Source organism: Dermacentor albipictus, chromosome 1 (assembly GCF_038994185.2).
Source record: "Dermacentor albipictus isolate Rhodes 1998 colony chromosome 1, USDA_Dalb.pri_finalv2, whole genome shotgun sequence".
Lineage (NCBI taxonomy): Eukaryota > Metazoa > Arthropoda > Arachnida > Ixodida > Ixodidae > Dermacentor > Dermacentor albipictus.
The window spans coordinates 303459219-303479427 of record NC_091821.1 but is presented as its reverse complement, the minus strand read 5'-3'; the positions used below and the strand labels follow the sequence as shown (position 1 = coordinate 303479427).

Genomic DNA, 20209 nt, shown 5'->3' with positions numbered 1-20209 from the left:
TTCGTGATGTTTCTTTGCCAGTCGGAAAAAATTTTACGAAATTAGTTAGTCGCTGAAAACACCCCAATCAGATGTCATTTGAGGGTGCTTACGAATGTCCTACTGACCCTTTGATAATTAGGACAGTACTTCTCGAGTTAAATAATTGCAATTACCAAAATAAATCTCAGTAACAAAACATTACTGGTGGCTGTAGTAATGCTATTGCTATTTCTTTAAGTCTTGGTGCATGATAGTTGGAGCACTCAGTATAATTCACTCAGCTAATGAAATGAGGCCAAGCCGGATTCACTCGAAATCAGAATTATTAGCAGTCATGCGCAGCAGCGCTTATACTCGGACTCACAGAAAATGAAGAGAGAAAGAGAAAGGCTGCAGTTTCGCCGGAAAGGCAAAGCAACGTTCATCATCATCACCACCACCACCACCACCACCACCACCACCACCACCACCACCACCATCATCATCATCATCATCATCAGCAGCAGCAGCAGCAGCAGCAGCAGCAGCAGCAGCAGCAGCAGCAGCAGCAGCCTGGTTATGCCCACTGCAGGGCAAAGGCCTTTCCCATACTTCTCCAACTACCCCGGTCATGTACTAATCGTGGCCATGTTGTCCCTGCAAACTTCTTAATCTCATCCGCCCACCTAACTTTCTGCCGCCCCCTGCTACGCTTCCCTTCCCTTGGAATCTAGTCCGTAACCCTTAATGACCATCGGTTATCTTCCCTCCTCATTACATGTCCTGCCCATGCCCATTTCTTTTCCTTGATTTCAACTAAGATGTAATTACCTCGCGTTAGTTCCCTCACCCAATCTGCTGTTTTCTTATCCCGTAACATTACACCCATCATTTCTTCTTTCAATAGCTTGTTGCATCGTCCTCAATTTGAGTAGAACCTTTTTCGTAAGCCTCCAGGCCTCTGCCCTGTACGTCAGTACTGGTAAGACACAGCTTTTATACACTTTTCTCTTGAGGGATAATGGCAACCTGCTGTTCATGATCTGATAATGCTCGCCAAACGCACACCAGCCCATTCTTATTCTTCTGATTATTTCAGTTTCATGATCCGGATCCCCAGTCATTACCTGCCCTAAGTAGATGTATTCCCTTAACCCTTCCAGTGCCTTGCTACCTATCTTGAAGTGCTGTTCTCTTCCGAGACTGTTAAACATTACTTTAGTTTTCTGCAGATTAATTTTTAGACCCATCCTTCTGCTTTGCTTCTTCAGGTCAGTGAGCATGCATTGCAATTGGTCCCTTGAGTTACTAAGCAAGGCAATATCATCAGCGAATTGCTAGTTACTAAGGTATTCTCCACTAACTCTTATCCCCAATTCTTCCCAATCCAGGACTCTGTATACCGTCTGTAAACACGCTGTGAATTGCATTAGAGAGATCGTATCTCCCTGCCTGATGCCTTTTTTATTGGGATTTCGTTGCTTTCTTTATGGAGGACTACGGTGGCTGTGGGACCGCTATAGATATCTTACAGTATTTTTACGTACGGCTCGTCTACACCCTGAATCCGTAATGCCTCCATGCAGGCACGTACCCAGGATTTTTTTTCAGGGGGGGCCCCCTACTCAAGGCAACTTTTCTATGCAAATGGGAGGGGGGGTACCTTTACTAGTACATATGTGAATAATGCCCACCGTTCACCATAAAAATGCGTAAACCCACAAAAAAAAAATGAAACAAGGTGTATTTTACAGGTATGCCTGTGCGATACGCCTCTCCTTTACTTGGCAAACAAAGAACCACGCCAAATGGGCTTGTGCAGGAAAGAAGCGCAGGAACAACACTGCCAAGAACAAGTAAAGAAGAGAAACTGTAAAATAAAGATTACTTTAACAGAATAGAACTTTGAAAACAGTAGCTGGAAACAAAGGCACACGAACCGCACGAAGTTTTGTTACTCTGCCAGCCAATGACAGAAGCAAAAAAAATCGTCGTCATGCGGCCTTTTCAACATGACGTCGTACTTGATACCTCCGGAGCGTCTGCTGTTCTTCAAAAGTATTTTCATCGGTGGAAACAATGAGGCGTGCAACAGACATGGACAAAATGTATCGACTCTGAGCATTTCACTCTTCAAAAGTCTGCTGTGCAGTTCATGCCACTGCTGAACCCGTTTTACTCATGAAACTTCACTGCCAACTGAAGTGAAACTTCACAACAAATAGTTGTAGCGAAGCAAGCATGCTATTTCAGTTCAATAATGAATTAGGCATTCGCCATTCCACTATAATAGGCAAGGTGAAAGGTATAAAATTACACGCTAATAATTTTATTTTTGTAGTTACCGCCTTATTTGGGTAACAGAAGAGGTTTGAAGCACGAATTATTTGCAGCTTCGCGGAGGAACAGTGGCTGGCAGTTATGAGGGCGCGGGCAGGGCCGGTATTTTGTAGCGATGCCTTTTCCGATTCTATGCTTTTTCAGGCTTTTCGCGCTTGGCCAGTGGTCAGAGCGACGGTCTACCCACATTATCAAAGGGATCAGGCGGCCGTGTGTGGTGGATGATAAGAATAGCATAGAATAAGGCATAAGGCATCCCTACAAAATAGCGGCCCAGGGCCTCATTGCAGACTTAAGAGGAAGCTTCAGCTTGGGTGCTCCTATCTAAATACATGTAAAAGGAGAATTAGTTTTTCTCAGCAACAACTGCACCAAATGTGACGAGGTTTGTTGCATCTAAAAGAAAAAGCTCTAGTGACTGTTGGTTTCGAATTTTCGCTTTATATTGTCAATTTTTATTAAAAATTATCAAAGCCAAAAAGTTTTAGAAAACGAGACTATCAAGTTTACAACTCTGTCTTTTGGCAACGAAAAATGATATCACAATTCTGTGAATTGCATCTAGTAGTACATTTAAAGCGGACAAAAGTGATATGCTACATATGAATCTCAACAAATCTAGCAATATGGAAATACGCCTTTTGCAGAACCCTTGTAAACAACGTAACAAATTCACATACCATGTAAAACGATATATCGAATTTGTCCGCTTTGAATGGTCTAATCTATGCCGTTTACAGGACCGCAACATCTGTTCGTGATGCAGAGCTATGGATTTGTAAACTTTGTGCTTCTATTTTTTTCAAACTGTCGAATATATGAAAATATTTTAAACAAAATTCAAGCACTAATTCGAAATTCCACTTCAAGCAGTCACTAGAATTTAACTGTGTCTCTCAAATGCAACAAATTTCATTAAAATCTATCCAGGGGTTATCTCAGAAAAACATTTTTGCATTTTACATCTATTTGAATAGGCCGCCTCAGAGTTGGGCCTGAGCTAAAGCTTCCTCTTAAATTGTATCCCACCATAGTAGCGTTTTTTGAATTATCTCTGGAAGAAATATACAGAAATTTATATTTGCAGAACAATCGCAGTTCTTTTGGATCCCTCATTTACTGCTCTGAAAAGTTAAGAGCCACAACCAACTCTTATTGTTATTTGGGAAGTCACGTAACAATGCGTGGCCGCCAATCGCGTATACCCGCGTATGGAGCAGGAAGCTACGACACTGCACGTATTGTACCCACCACGGAAGGTTAGAAAAACATCTACATAAGCACAGCAGAGAAGTGGCAATGTTAAGCGGCTCGAATGATAACTGTAGAAGCGTCATTCAGAACACATGGAATTGTCCTCCACTTCCGGTGGCATTTTCTCTACTTCCTTTTTAAATAAAAAGATGTTGATCCATGAATATTTTCATAAACAACGGTTACATTTGTTAATTTTTGCTTTTCCTTCCTGTTTGGTTGTTGCCTCGGCTCTCTCCCTTAATACATCACTTAATTTCTCAAGTCCTTGCGACTCTTGTTTCCATTTGGCAATTTTGCACGAAAAGAGCTGTAGAATAAGGGAAAAACCAGACGAGTTAACAGGTGACAGTCATATTAATTTGCCTATAAGTTTGAAGATTATTACAGGGATTGATGATGGATGCTATCTCGCATTATTTTATTTTCCACCTTATCTAACCCATATCACGGGTATATGGTTCCGCGAATCTGTCAGCGTCGCGGCGAACCGTCACTCGAGGAAATATTGAAACAAAAAGAAAAGTTAAATGCAATTGGCATTTTCTCTGGCCTCAACTCATTCCAGGTGCATACAGACCAGCTGACCACCAACTGAATCCCTTTCCTGGTACCTGGATCAGTCTACACGAAGAAGGTTGAACTTACGAAGCAACAACAATGGACGTGACCGTTGAATAGACGGTAACAACTGAATGCATCTCGAGTTAATCGCGCAGGCACCGAATTGATGAGGAAACTGGCCATCACATTCCAGGCGACGCCGATAACTACCGCCATCCAAAAAGAGTGAAAAAGGCAGCAAAATTTTGACCGCCGAATAACTGTCAAGTCTCAACATTGAATTGGCGGCGCCTTAGGAATGTGTGTGAGAAATGGTGGCGTGAGCGGGGAGTGTGTGTGTGTGTGTGTGGGGGGGGGTTATGCATCCGAATATAAGGGGGGGGGGGGCGGGCCCCCTCGGGCCCCCCCATGGGTACGTGCCTGCCTCCATGACTGCTGAGGTTTCGGCTGAATCAAACGATTTCTCATAATCAATGAAAGGGTTGGTTATTTATTTATTTATTTCAGAATACTGCAGGCGAACAGTTATGGCCCAGGCAGGAGGGGCTATACAAGGCATGTAAATACACTGTGACATAAAAAAGAAAAAGAAAGAACGGCAGTTTAACAGATTGCCGCTAATAGACAAGCAGAAAAATATTCAGATTATATTCTGCACATTTCCCTATCACTTGATTGATAATGTGAATATGGTCTATTGTTGAGTAGCCTTTATGGAATCCTGCCTAGTCCTTTGGGTGACAGAAGTCTGAGGTGATCCTGATTCTATTTGAGATTATCTTAGTAAATACTTTGTAGGCAATGGACAGTAAGCTGATCAGTTTATAATTTTTCAAGTCCTTGGCGTCCCCTTTCTCATGGATTAGGATTACGTTAGCATTCTTACAAGATTCCGGTACGCTCGAGGTCATGAGGCATTGCGTATACAGGGTGGCCAGTTTTTCTAGAGCAATGTGCCCACCAACCTTCACAAAATCTGCTGTTGCCTGATCCTCCCCAGCTGTCTTCCCCCTTTGCATAGCTCCTAAGGCTTTCTTTACTTCTTCTGGCGTTACCTGCGGGATTTCGAATTCCTCTAGGCTATTCTCTCCTCCATTATCGTCGTGGGTGCCACTGGTACTATATAAATCTCTCTAGAACTCCTGAGCCACTTGAACTATCTCATCCGTATTAGTAACTATATTGCCGGCTTTGTCTCTCAACGCACACATCTGATTCTTGCCTATTCCTAGTTTCTTCTTCACTGTTTTTAGGCTTCCTCCGTTTCTAAGAGCATGTTCAATTCTATCCATATTATACTTCCTTATGTCAGCTGTCTTACGCTTGTTGATTAACTTCGAAAGTTCTGCCAATTCTATTCTAGCTGTAGGGTTAGAGGCTTTCATACATTGGCGTTTCTTGATCAGATCTTTCGTCTCCTGCGATAGCTTACTGGTTTCCTGTCTAACGGTGTTACCACCGACTTCTATTGCGCACTCCTTAATGATGCCCATGAGATTGTCGTTCATTGCTTCAACACTAAGGTCCTCTTCCTGAGTTAAAGCCAAATACCTGTTCTGTAGCTTGATCCGAAATTCCTCTATTTTCCCTCTTACCGCTAACTCATTGAGTGGCTTCTTGTGTACCAGTTTCTTCCGTTCCCTCCTCAAGTCTAGGCTAATTCAAATTCTTACCACCCTATGGTCACTGCAGTGCACCTTGCCGAGCACGTCCACATCTTGTATGGTGCCAGGGTCAACGTAGAGTATAAAGTCTATTTCATTTCTAGTCTCGCCATTCGGGCTCCTCCACATACACTTTTGGCTATCCTGCTTGCGGAAGAAGGTATTCATTATCTGCATATTATTCTGTTCTGCAAACTATACTAATAACTCTCCCCTGCTATTCCTAGAGCCTATGCCATATTCCCCCACTGACTTGTCTCAAGCCTGCTTCTTGCCTACCCTGGCATCGAAGTCGCCCATCACCATAGTATATTTTGTTTTTACTTTACCCATCGCCGATTCCACGTCTTCATAGAAGCTTTCGACTTCCTGGTCATCATGACTGGATGCAGGGGCATAGACCTGTACAACCTTCTATTTGTACCTCTTATTAAGTTTCACAACAAGACCTGCCACCCTTTCGTTAACGCTACAGAGATCCTGTATGTTACCAGCTACATCCTTATTAATCAGGAATCCGACTCCTAGTTCTCGTCTCCCTGCTAAGCCCCAGTAGCACAGGACGTGCCCACTTTTTAGCACTGTATATGCTTTTGTCCTCCTAACTTCACTGAGCCCTATTATATATCATTTACTGCCCTCTAATTCTTTTAATAGCACTGCCAGACTCGCCTCACTAGATAACGTTCCAGTATTAAACATTGCCAGGTTCAGACTCCAATGGCGGCCTGTTCGGACCCAGGTATTCTTAGCATCCTTTGCTGTGTCACAGGTCTGACTGCCGCAGCGGTTAGTTGCTTCGCAGCAATATTAGTGATAGCCAAATATATGACACTTCACGAAGGAATATTACACCACTGAGATACGCCAGATTCTTGGTGGTGGAAGTGGACTCAGGCTGTGAAATCGAAGCGTCTCCTACTATGAGGTCTTTCAAATTCTCATATATGGCCGTCACTTCAGTGAACAATGCTTCAAGGTCACACGAAGTTTCTTGAAAGTGCAAGAAATACATCGTCATCATCATCTGGTTATATGTCCACTGCAGGACAAAGGCCTCTCCCTGCGATCTCCAATTACCCCTGTCTTACGCCAACCGATTCTAATTAGCACTTGCAAATTCTCTAATTTAATTGCTCCACCTAGTCTTCTGTCGTCCTCGATTGCGTTTTCCTTCTCTTAGTACCCATCCTGTAACCCTAATCGTCCAACAGTTATCTGACCAGCGCACTACACGACCTGCCCAGCTCCATTTTTTCTTTTGATGTCAATTAGAATATTGCCTATACTCGTTGGCTCTCTGATCCAAACCACTCTCTTTCTGTCTCTTAACGTTATGCCTAAAAATCTGTGTTCCATCGCTCTTTGCGCGGTCCTTAATTTGTTTTCAAGCTTCTTTGTCAGTCTCCAAGTCTCTGCCCCATATGTCAGCACTGGTAAAATGCACTGATTGTACACCTTCCTTTTCAATGATAAAGGTAAGCTTCCAGTCAGGAGCTGGCAATATCTGCCGTATGCGATCCAATCTATTTTTATTCTTCTGTGAATTTCCTTCTCATGAACAGGGTTCCCTGTGATTAATTAATGAGAAACACACACACACACACACACACACATATTGTGTGTGAATATAGACAGCAGCCGGGGATCCTGAGAGGCCTTCAACGTCGACGACTTTGTCTTCTTTTGCCACCATAACACGGCCCTCAGCAGAAAAAGCATCGTCCCAGTGCTTCGGACGGGGCCGTCGGGGAGGGCATAGTAAGGCTTAAGCCGAGAGACATGTACGACGTCAGGTGATGTGGAACCGGGTGGCATGACAGAGGTCTCGGGAATTAAATCGTAAGTGACATTGGTCACTTGACGTAGAACACAGTAAGGGCCTTTGTAGCATGGAAGGAGTTTCTCGGAGAACCCCACTCAGCGGCAAGGGGACCAAAGTAGCACGAGAGAGCCTGGTGAAAAATAGGTGTCACAATGGCGGCAATTGAAAGCTTGCCGTTGAGATTCCTGCGATGCCAAAAGACGAGTACGGGCAAGCTGGCGTGCATGGTCAGCGTGGGCGATGGCGTCACGGGCATACTTGGTCCTTGAATCCTGTGTCAAGGGGAGTGAAGTGTCCAATGGTAATACAGGGTCATGACCGAAGAGTAAGTAAAAGGGGGAATACCCAGCTGTATCGTGGCGTGATGAAGTATACGTGAATGTGACATAAGGGAGGGCCACATCCCAGTCCTTGTGGTCGGGTGAAACATACTTTGATAACATGTCAGTAATGGTCCGATTAAGTCGCTCAGTAAGGCCGTTGGTCTAGGTATGATAGGAGGTGGCCAGTTTGTGCTTGGTAGAACATGAGCGTAGGATATCGGCTATGACTTGAGAGAGGAAAGTGCTGCCGCAGTCGGTATGGAGCTGTCGCGGGGCGCCGTGTACTAAAATGATATCCCGGAGTAGGAAATCTGTGACGTCGGTTGCGCGGCTCGTGGGAAGTGTTTGAGTGATGGCATAGCGCGTCGCGTAATCAGTAGCGACAGCAATCCACCTGTTGCCGGAGCTGGACTCGGGGAAAGGGCCAAGGAGATCCAAACCCACGCGAAAGAATGGCTCAGGTGGAATGTCGATCGACTACAAGTACCCGGCAGGAAGCGTCGCTGGCTTTTTGCGAAGTTGACAGGGATTGCAAGCAGCTACAAAGCGCCGTACGGAACATGCGAGGCCGGGCCAGTAGAAGCGGCAGTGCACGCGGTCATAAGTGCGAGCAAACCCAAGGTGTCCGGCAGTTGAGGCGTCGTGAAGCTCCTGAAGCACGGTTGAGCGGAGGTGTTGAGGGACGACAAGGAGAAGGGGAGGACCGTCCGGATGAAAACTGCGTCGGTACGATCTGCCGTCATTGATAAACCGCCCTAACAATGGATCAGTAGGAGCAGATTCCATGCGGTCAATGAGGGCCCTCAAAGTAGCGTCATGGCGTTGCTTGTTGGCCATGTCCAAAAGCTGGGAAATGGAAAGAACACTTGCGGAAGCGTCCATGTCAGCGTTGGCTGGCATGTGGACAGGGTAAGAGGACAAGCAGTCGTCGTCCTTGTGTAGGCGACCAGACCTATACACCACCGAATAGGAATACTCTTGTAGCCGCAAAGCCCATCGTCCAAGCCTCCCATGGGATCTTTTAAAAACGAAAGCCAACAGAGAGCGTGGTGATCTGTTACAATGGAAAAAGGCCTGCCGGGTAAATAGGGGCGGAATTTCACCACTGCCCAGACAACTGCCAAACATTCACGCTCGGTAATGGAGTAGTTCCGCTCTGCAGGTGACAAAAGACGGCTAGCGTACGCGAGAACACGTTTATGGCCGTGTTGAACTTGTGCCAAGATGGCACCAATTCTGTAGCCACTGGCATTGGTATGCGCCTCTGTAGGGGCTGAAGTATCGAAGTGTCCTAGAATCGGTGGGGTGGTGAGCATTGCGGTAAGGCACAAAAAGGCAGTGGCCTGAGAGGATCCCCATGAAAACAGCACACTTTTCTTCAGATCTGTGAGAGGGCGTGCAATGGTGGCAAAATTTTTAACAAAGCGGCGGAAGTAAGAGCAAAGGCCCACGAAACTTCGGACATCTTTTGCGGACCGTAGAACAGGGAACTCTTTCATGGCGCAAATTTTCTCTGGGTCTGGTCGGATGCCAGTCACACTGACGACATGTCCAAGAACAGTAATCTCACGATGGCCGAAGTTACATTTCTTGGAGTTGAGCTGTAGACCGGCCTTGCGAAAGACGGCAAGTACAGCTGAAAGGCGCTCAATGTGTGTGCTGAATGAGGGCGAGAACACAATAACATCATCTACGTAGTAGAGACAAGTCAACCACTTGAATCCTTGGAGTAATGAGTCCATCATACACTCAAAGGTACCCGGAGCGCTACATAGCCCAAAACGCATAACTTTGAAGTGGTAAAAACCATCAGGCATTATAAAGGCGGTCTTTTCACGATCTAGATCATCGACAGCGATTTGCCAATGTCCGGACCGTAGGTCGATGGACGAAAAATACTGTGCCCCATATAGGCAATCGAGGGCGTCATCGATACGAGGTAGTGGGTAGACGTCCTTCTTCGTGATGCAGTTGAGGTGGCGGTAATCAATGCAGAATCTCCATGAGCCGTCCTTCTTTTTGACCAGCACAACAGGGGACGCCCAGGGACTTGACGGTGGCTCAATGATGTCTTTCGCTAGCATCTTGTCTACTTCCGTTTTGATGACATGAGACGCCGAAGCTGAAACTCGGTAGGGTCGCTGATGGATGTGTGGATTATCGCCTGTATGTATACGATGTTTGACAAGTGACGTCTGGCCTAAGGGTCGACTGTTCAGGTCGAATATATCCTTGTAGGAAAGTAATAGACTGCACAGCTGTTCAGTCTCCGCAGGAGTGAGATTTGGGGCGATCATTTTCCTAATGTCATTGTCAGTACATTCGGCAGACCAGAAAGGCTCACAGGAAGCGTTAACGGCAAAAGTCTCAATGCAACTAACTTCTAAGGCAGTGATTGTAGCCAGGGTGATATCTTTAGGCAAAATTTGCTTAGCGAGCCCGAAATTCACCACAGGGAGGTACGTGCGATTGTCTGTGACCCTCAGTATTGTATGCGGAACAGTAACACTGTGAGTGAGAACGATGGCAGTTATGGGAGCAGAGATGTAATCACCATCGGGAAGTGGCGTAGAAGGAGACATTTCGATGTATGTCAAGACCTGTGGTGGAATGTGAACAAAATCAGTAGGTCTCAGGCAAATTTCCTGTGGTGTTGGAGGAACGTCCAGTAGGAGCAGGTCAAGGCGCACAGTACTTGAGGAACAATCGATGAGTGCTGAATGGGCGGAGAGGAAGTCTAGGCCTAGGATGAGGTCATGGGGGCATTGGTCAAGCACGGTGAAAAGGACGACAGTATGGCGGACAAAAATGCTCACACGTGCAGTACACATTCCGACCACGGTCACCATGCTACCGTCAGCGATTCGTACGAACTGAGTAACGGCAGGCGCAACAATTTTCTTTAAATGGTGGCGTAGGCGTCTGGTCATAATCAATATGTGTGCTCCGGTATCTATGAGGGCTGTGATGGGTGTGCCATCAACTTGAACATCAAGAAGGTTACATTGTGTAAATAGCGTCAAAGGAGGATTTTGTGGCGAATCCAACATTGCAGCACCACCTCGAGGTGCCGCATTGCCTTGTTTTTCTGCTGGGACGGTCCTGGGTAGGTTGGCGATCAAGAGCGGTGAAGTTGGGGCGTACGTGGCTGGCGACATTGTGGCAATGGTGAGAGAGCGCAGCGTCGAGTCGAGGTAGTGGCGTCGGAAGAGTCGTAGAAGCGACAGGATGAGGAACTTTGGGACGAACTTGAATTCCTGAAGGTGTTTCGAGGAGGGGATGGTCAACAGCTCCAGCAGTGATGGGAAACGTGACCGATTCGGCTGCAGCAGGAACAGATCGGCCTGTCGTCAGGTGTACGGCAGTCCGAGGGATTCCTGTTAGTGTAGGCATAACTGACACTGTGAGGTGGACTACGATAGCACCGAGCCATCGAAGCAGGGCGCGTGTCAGGGCGACTCAAGGAACAGGCACTGGGAAGACCCATGTTAGCGATTTTCTGGCGAACGACGGACTGGATCAGCGATATCGTCTCAGCAGTGTTGCTCCAAGATGTCTGTTGAGGCGAGGCAGGAAACGCTGCTTCGAGTTCGCAGCGTACAATTCGGGTCACGTTTTCGCTTGATGGTGGCGAGCTAGATTGGTCGGTGGGGTCGGTAAAGGAAGAGGCCGCTGCAGTATTTGGAAGCCGTGTAAAATGATTGTATGTACGGCGACTCTTCGCCTGCTCGAAACGGCGGCGTTCCTTCATGATGGCGTCGACAGTCGATAAGTTTCTGAACACCAGAAGGTTGAATGCATGGTGCGCAATGCCTTTGATAATGTGTCCAACCTTGTCCGCCTCTGGCATGGACGTGTCGATTTTATGACAGAGGGCTAGGACGTCCTGAATGTAGGAGACATACGACTCAGTATCAGTTTGGGCATGCGTGGCGAGTTGTTGCTTGGCAGCTAGTTGTCTACTGGTCGGGTTACCAAAAACGTCGGACAGCTTTTCTCTGAACAAGTCCCAGCTGGTTAGATCTTCCTCGTGTGTGTAAAACCACGTTCGCGGTGTTCCGTCGAGGTAGAACATGACATTAGTCAGCATTATGGTCGGATCCCACCTGCTCACCTTGCTGATGTGCTCATACATCCTCAACCATTCTTCCACGTCAACACCATCAAGGCTGTTGAACTTTCCAGGGTCTTGCGGCTGAGGTAGAGCAATGTACTGGGTATGTGTAGTTAGCATTGCTGCTGCAGATGCGCCGCCTTCCACTGGAAGCATGGTCTCAGGCTGGGTGAGACGTCCGCTGCAGAGCTCCGTGGTGAAGACGTGTACCCCGCACGTCCACCAAAATGCCACAGGTATATAACTATTTACACTATGTATTTAGAGGATGAATATAGACAGCAGCTGCGGATCCCGAGAGGCTGTTGCCACTTCGTCGCCTTCAATGTCGACGACCTAGTCTTCTTTTGCCACCGTAACAATATATATATATACATATATATGGGGTTAAGAAAGCTGGTTGAGCCCCAGCCCGCCCCGGAAAAATGAAAACTTTCCACCTATGAATGGAATGACACTGACAACCAAGCTCCTACTGTGATTAACTTTCTTTATGGCATAAGTTCACCAAAAGATAATGAGTTCTATTCAGGGCACTATATTGTAGTACTCCCATGTGCTCTCTGTCAGCAATACAATTAAGCCAGTGTTACACCAGTTCTGAAACTTTGAATGATGTGCAAGCAGTGAGTGGCAAAATAAGGTGTGTAATCACCATGATCACATGTCACTTGGTAAACAGACGGTGCTCGAAATAGCAATTCCAGATAAAAGATGTCGAGTGAAATGTTAATTTTCTATTAATTACTGCACATTTCTAGAGTTCCAAGTGCTTTCTTCTTGTGTCACTCAATGAAGTGGCACAATATTGTGGGCTTGACAACAGTGGTAGTTTGTAAATGGTTTTGTCTACAAATGGTTTTGTCTACAGTGTCTACAGGTCTACAATTCACTAACGAGCTATTCACATACATAGACAATGGTTTCCAGATTGATAGTATCTTTATTGACTTTGCGAAAGCCTTTGATCGCGTTCCCCACTCTAGATTAATAGCCAAATTATCATCATTACATTTAGACAGCCTTACAATATCGTGGATAAGGAACTTCCTCACATCCCGCAAACAGTTTACGTTCACTGACAATCATTCTTCTTCCTTGGCCGATGTGTCATCTGGTGTACCTCAAGGTAGCGTACTGGGTCCGCTATTGTTTCTCATCTACATAAATGATTTGCCATCGAACATAACATCACCAATCAGATTATTTGCTGACGATTGCGTAGTTTATCGCCAAATTAAGACACCCGACGATCACATCGCTCTTCAAAAAGATCTCGATAAGATTACAAGCTGGTGCAAGCTATGGCAAATGTCACTAAATACAGAAAAATGCAAATTAATGACTGTCAGCCGAAAGAAAACTAACTCTCTTTACACTTACTCGCTTAACAACAGTGCTGTCACTGTCACCCCCTTGTACAAATATCTCGGTATTCATATTACAACAAACTTATCATGGAAGGCGCATATAAAGCATGTTACAGCAAAAGCATCTAGCACACTTGGTTACCTAAAACGAAACCTACGTGAAGCCCCTTCAGCCACTCGTGAAATAGCGTACAGAACCTTTGTTCGTCCTCAGCTCGAATTCGCTTCCGCCATCTGGTCGCCACATCAGGAATATTTAATAAATTCTCTCGAATCTGTTCAAAACCGTGCCGCGTGTTTCATCGCGGAAGATTGCAGCAGGCATATTTCTAGCGTGACTGCTATGAAGAAATCACTGTCACTCCCATCTCTTGAATCTAGAAGGACGATAGCTCTGCTCTGCTTACTGCACAAAATCACTCACAGTCAACACGCAACTACATTACCCCTTTCCCGCCCATTTCGCACATCTCGCCGCTTATATAACGCACACAGTTTCACACGTGTTTTCGGCCACACAAATGCATTTAACAAATCTGCATTACCTCTGGCAATAGCAGCTTGGAACGATCTTCCAAGCCACATTGTTGAAATTAATAATCTGGACACGTTTAGAGAAGCATTAAAAAAATTGATTCCGTAGTTATGCGCACACGTTTCATTTGTACCATGTCACTTGACTGTCATTCTGTGGACAGCATGTCATTTGACATGCACTTGCAGTTATTTGCAGCAATTGGATGAGCCATGCGCATTTCTGATCGTCCAGAGTGTTTTTGTTTTTGTTGTTCTTCATTTGCTTGATGTTGTTCGGCGTATTTCAATTCAACTTTTTTTTTTCAATTGTTTGATTTGCTGTTAGCTATGTTTTTTTTTGCTCCTGTTTTCGACATGTTGTTTCTCTTACCCCCCTCACGCAATACTCCAGTTGGAGCCTGTGAGGTATGTGTATAAATAAATAAATAAATAAATAAATAGACACAAGAATTGGGACAGTCCCATGATTTTGCCAATCAACATTCCGGAGACCTGTGGGAAGGTCCACAATCGGTCAGTGCGTGGTGCTTACACAGAATATTTTTCTTAATGGAGGGAGTATACACTTGATCGGGAAAGCAGGTGGTTGTTGTACATCATTTTATGCCAGGTATCCCTGGTCCATAGAAATTTCGAAGGTGGGAGCATGTGCACAATATGCCTCCCCCACTCCTGCAAGCAGTATGGTTATACAACAACTTCCTGAGGAAGTTGCTGTTCAATGCTGCAATTTCCACTCACCAGACCTCTCAAGTTTTGCACTGTGTTGAGGAGGCCAGCCAATGGGTTCGTAGTCTCCAGCCTGCAGTGGCACCTCATATCCAGAATCGTCTTCAAAGTCTGTATCCCAACTCCAATTGTCGTCATCTGCCCTGCACACATATGCTTCACTGCAATCTTCAGGAGAGTCTCAAGAAACATTTCTGCTAACTTTAGAAGATTTAAAACTCAGGAGCTGCGTAATTTAAATGTGATGATGTTGAATACAAGGCTTATTTTTATGCAATTCACACTATCCCCTTTGGCATTCAAAATAAGGTTACAGTCCTTCGTAACAGCACAACTTGCATCCTTGAAAAGATTTGACAATCGAACTACACAGTGACTCGTGAGGACTTGGGAACACAGGAGCACCATTGAGGCTAATTAAAATACAAGGTGACACTTATTTGTTGAAACACAACACAAATGCTCCATGCTTTTATTGATTTCAGTAGCTGTTAGCTCTTTACATTCTCAGCCTTGCCTTTAATATGGTGAGCTCCTCATTCAACCATGACCCCTTGCCTATTGCCATCTGAACCCTATATACTGATGAACCCTTTCTCTGCATAACCTCAGAGCATATGTGGCCATAAAGAGGCCTTACAGACATGTGACATTTGAGGTCTTTTACATCCCTTGCCATATTATGCATGAGCAAATCCAAAAAACTTTCAACAGGGCCTGTGTATGCTTTCTCTCCAATTTACTATTTCAGAGAAAGCCGTGCTTAAGGGGCAGGGGTGGCCCGTGTACCGAGTATCACCTCTATTGGAGCGAACCGCATTTCCCAATGGATGTAGTATGTCTCTTTCAGTGATGGAAGCAGAACCTTGCCACTTAGTGTTAACTTGCCCAGCCTTGCAGGTGGTAACGCTGCCATCTCTTTCTGCAAGCCAGCCTGTGCTACACTGCCACATCCAGCTACAATCCCTGCATGCAGGATGACAGATACCACAAAACACAATGCAGGCCTTACAGCCCACATAGAGGACATAACCACATATCATAACAAATCCAAAAACAACTTTTCTGCTGCCTCAGAGAAAGTGACAAAACCTTAATACTAGGAGGTTCTCACTGGCATGGCACCAATGGTTCAGATGGCAGCACATGTTAAATGTACGAGTAGGTACCTGATTCCAGCATCACCAAGCATGACCTTGCTCTAACTTATAATAGCCCAGAGACTAATTTCTTTTCATGTGTAGGTAGTAAATTACTTTTTAACTACTGTTGTAAGGAGTTTATGACATACAAAACACATAAGTGTATACTAACACTTATGTTACTAGAACATTAGAAAATACAAATGTGTCTTACACAACCTCAAAAGTTTTTGCAAACAGTCCTGCCAGCACACACATGCAATTCTCAATTGCTAGTGGGTCAACGGCACCATGATTGGTGCCTGTCCAACTAACATGGAAATTAGAACTTTCAAAGTTATGCGAATGGTATTGGAACATATCCTTAATGAAGCCTGCCGTAACAGAGCACATGATACCTGACCGTTAAAAAATTCAGTGGTCATTCTCTCAGTAAAGCATACCAGTTGTGATATTTTCACTTCAGTGGTTTATTATGAGCTACACCAGTTGGATTACGCTAACTACAACGGACAAGTTAGCCTTTTGGCCAAGTTCTGTTGTCAGCAGTTAGTGGCAGACAGTGTTCGTTTTATTCAATTTGGGCATTAAAAAGACATTTTTTAATGTCTTTAATGTCTTTAAAGACTTCAGTGCGAATAATCACGAAACCTTGTAAAGGTTTATGAACCGAGTTGCATTCTGCTGATCCATATTTCAGCCCTTAGCCCCGAGGATATTTCATAGAAGTTAATGTTGGTGGCATCATAAATGTCAAAGAAAGGCTGCACTCACCCACTGGCTGCTCTGCCATCCATACTCCCAATGTTACCTGCATGTTATAGTAACATTGTTTAGGCATAGGATGACATGGTAGTATTAATTTGTATGTGATTATTATTGTGACAATATTTTGTTGCAGAAATCTGGTGCTCCATAGACGTTTATGTGCCCATGACAGTGACTGCTAAAGTGTCCGCATGACAGTGACCGCATAACAGTGTCCGCTAAAGTATGATACCAATCTTTCCAACTTGAAATTCCAATTATCTTGCACAATGTGCTGCATCATGAAGTGTGCACAATTTAAAACGATGTACTCAAATAACTCACTTCTACGCGAGGAGCCGTTAATGTGTTTCGTGCATGTCTGTCGGTGATGTATCTATACTCAATTGAAAGGAATAGAGAAAATGTCTTTCTTCCAACACTTTGACTAGGGTCAGGCCTTTGTCTGGGAACATCATAAAACATATGATTGTCCACACATGAATATGTAAAATTTACAAACTTGCACTTTTTCTAATTAAACAAATTTTATCCTGAAAAGCAGGATCTTGTTTCTGTTACATGCTTACGTTAGCAAATAGCGCATTACAGTGGTGCCAGTTGAGACAGCAACAGGTTGCCATTTGTGAGCACGCTCAGGGGATATGCAGTGGCAGTTCACGGTGGGCGTAGAACAATGGTAGCAATGAGCATAATGTGTCTGTCTATGGAAGAACTGTCAAGAATTGCCATTCTCAGCTCATCACTACAGGATTCGAAACCAATGCTGACAAAAGTGGTCGGCTGCCTGCTTCTTTTATGTGTGCAAGCGTGGAAGCTGTGCAGGCAATTTTCTCCATAACTCTCGACAAGAACATATGTTAAGCTGCCCCCATGATACTGCCCTAATAACACTCTTCAGATGCCTTTTATATAATAGCCTTAAGATCACTTCTCCCTCTTCCTTGTAATCTTTCTTGGGTATAGGAAGTCTCTCTTTGTAGAATACGAGCTGGCCCTTCCACCACCCGCAGTCTAGCACTTGATAGGACCTATCCAAAATGTCATCTTCTGCAGCAGACCTGTTGCCTGTGAGAACTCGATTATACAGCTTTACAATCTTTGATGTATCAGTTGTAAGATTGGCATGCATCTATGAAGTATTATTTTTTGGTCACCTGTGAGAGCATTTATCACCCAATTTTTATGCAAGATTGTGCATGTCCCCATCTTGTGGGGTTTGCGAGTGACTTGGCAGCCATTTTACAGCTTTCATGTGGCCACCATGGTTCACATTATACCACATGACTGCACTACTGCCATGATTCAATAGCATACAATTTTTTTTTTTGTCAAGATGATAAAGCAAGACATTTATAGCACCAACAAGCCCTTTACTCAGGAAGAACTCAAGGCGTGAATCTCAGACACCCTCACCAACATTATAGTGTCAGCTTCTGCACAACTCGGCATGCAGTGCCAAAAATATTGTGTAAATCTGTAAACAATGCTCGGACCTAAAGATAACTATAGAACAGTAATATATTCTGATGTAATACAGAGTTTGACAAGACACTACCTGATCTGGTAAAAGCATCATTAGTAGAACATGCGACTGACCAATGTAGACAAAAATAATTTAAAAAAGGATATTTAGGCATCTGCACAGACACATTGGTCACACTGAGTCAGTCATTACAAAATTTCTATATGTATGCTTGATTGTGCATTCACCCCAGAGTTCAAGAATACAGTCGAACCTCGTTAAAATGATATCCCATATGGCACTGAAGTATCTTTGTTAATCTGACATTTGCTATAAGCACATGTTAATTACAATCTGATATCAGGTAGAATCATTTTAGATATACAGTGGAACCAGCATATATCGAATCTGAAGGGGATAACAAGGAAGTTCCATACACAGGTAATTGTGAAAGTGAAAGTGAAAGTTTATTTTCTTTTCAACGAAAAGAGGGCGCCAAGACAAAAGGCAAGAGCCTGACAAGGTCCCGGTCACCCGTAAAACAGTTGGCATTGTGCATAAGCACTTCACAAAAAAATACATAATGAATTTCTCAAGCATTGTAAAAGCATGAAGCAGTAAGTTAGCATGCATAAAATTTTTACAAGAAAAGAATTGAATACACAACTTATCGTATTAGGGGTGTAAAGACATCTTTTTATACAAACATAAAAATATCAGTCCTAAAACAAAGAAACAATATCACAGGTAGCAAAAAAATACAAATAAATACAACAAAAGGTAGTAAAAAAATACAAAGTATGTCGACTGAATAAATGTATCATTCCGTTTGTTCCAATAGGTATTTTTTAATAGTAGATTTAAAGCGTTTTTGTGGAAGGTAATACTCAGTTTCAAAGGGAAAGTTATTTATTACCGTGGGAATCTGGTAGCTTAGTGTTTGCTTGCCGTAATTGGTGCGTGTGATAGGAACAAGCTTACGTTTCGTCCGAAATGCATAACGGCTGTTGGAATTATCTGGGCATGAAAAGAACAATCTATGATGATGGATGTACTTAAGTAGACAGAAATTGTATACTTCTTTTACTTTAAGGATGCCATATTTCTGAAATACCGGTAACGTAGGTAAATCTGAAGGTCTGCCATGAAACCCTTCAATGGCACGTATAGCGCGTTTCTGAATTGAAATTAGTTTGAGGTAATTGCTGGACGTCGTAGTTCCCCACACAAGGATACAGTAAGATAACCTTGAGTACAGAAGTGCGTAATACATGGATATCTTTAACCAGGGGGGCAACAAATGAGATATCTTATACAAACAGCCGACTGTTTTACTTAAATCAGACATTAATTTGGTGATATGAAAACTCCAAGAAAGATTCTCATTGAACCAAACACCAAGAAATTTCTGGTTTGAAACACGTTTTAATTCAGTATGTTCGTAGCAAATTTTCAGAGTGATACTTTCTACTGTATTAATAGGCTGAAAAATTATGTAGTTAGTTTTTGATAAATTGAGGCTTAGCCGATTCGTCAATAACCAGTTATGTAACTTTCTTAAGTATGCATTTGCCGTAGCCTCCATTTGGGACAAGGAGTGGGAAGAAAAAAATATATTCGTGTCGTCAGCGTACATGACGAGATTAGGCGATTCGGATATGTTAGCGATATCATTTATGTACACTAAAAACAATAACGGTCCTAATATAGATCCTTGAGGAACACCATGCTGAATTGCCAATTTCTCTGAGGGTATACCATTAACTTGAACATACTGTAATCTATTATTTAAATAGTTCTTTAGCAAGTCAGATGCAATACCACGTATGCCATTCCAATTCCATGCCAATTCGATACATAAAATAAAAATGTTATACTAAAACTTTCAAGGGGATTTTACAGCTGCCGATTCTACACAATAATTCATTAGATGTGGGTTTGGTGTATCCGGGTTCCACTGTACTTCATTATGCCCGATACTTTGTCATAGTATCTACGTTCACAATAACTAGGCTTGACTATAGAGATCCCGATTACTTGCTGGCTGTTTATCGTGTTTTCTGTGGTTTGCATAACGAGCAATTCCGTACACAGTCTTGCTGACACATTATTTTCCATAACAATGCCTTTTGCCTATTCCCCTTTTATCGCAC

At 43.9% G+C, this 20209-nt stretch overlaps 1 protein-coding gene across 7 annotated transcripts in view; it reads right to left on the bottom strand.

Annotated features, from left to right (window-relative positions):
* LOC139054481 (SH2 domain-containing adapter protein D) overlaps positions 1-20209 on the bottom strand; it is a 75109-nt gene that overhangs the window by 15892 nt on the left and 39008 nt on the right. For 3 of the 7 annotated variants that reach the window (XM_070531510.1, XM_070531511.1, XM_070531516.1), the window contains exons 2-3: positions 16598-16634; positions 14694-14819 (exon numbers count right to left, since the gene is read on the bottom strand). In XM_070531510.1, the coding sequence (XP_070387611.1) occupies positions 14694-14819; positions 16598-16634 (163 nt within the window). Of the gene's footprint in view, positions 1-14693; positions 14825-15480; positions 15648-16597; positions 16635-20209 lie in introns of all 7 variants that reach the window. The other 4 variants (XM_070531513.1, XM_070531512.1, XM_070531515.1 and 1 more) reach the window with 2 other exon arrangements.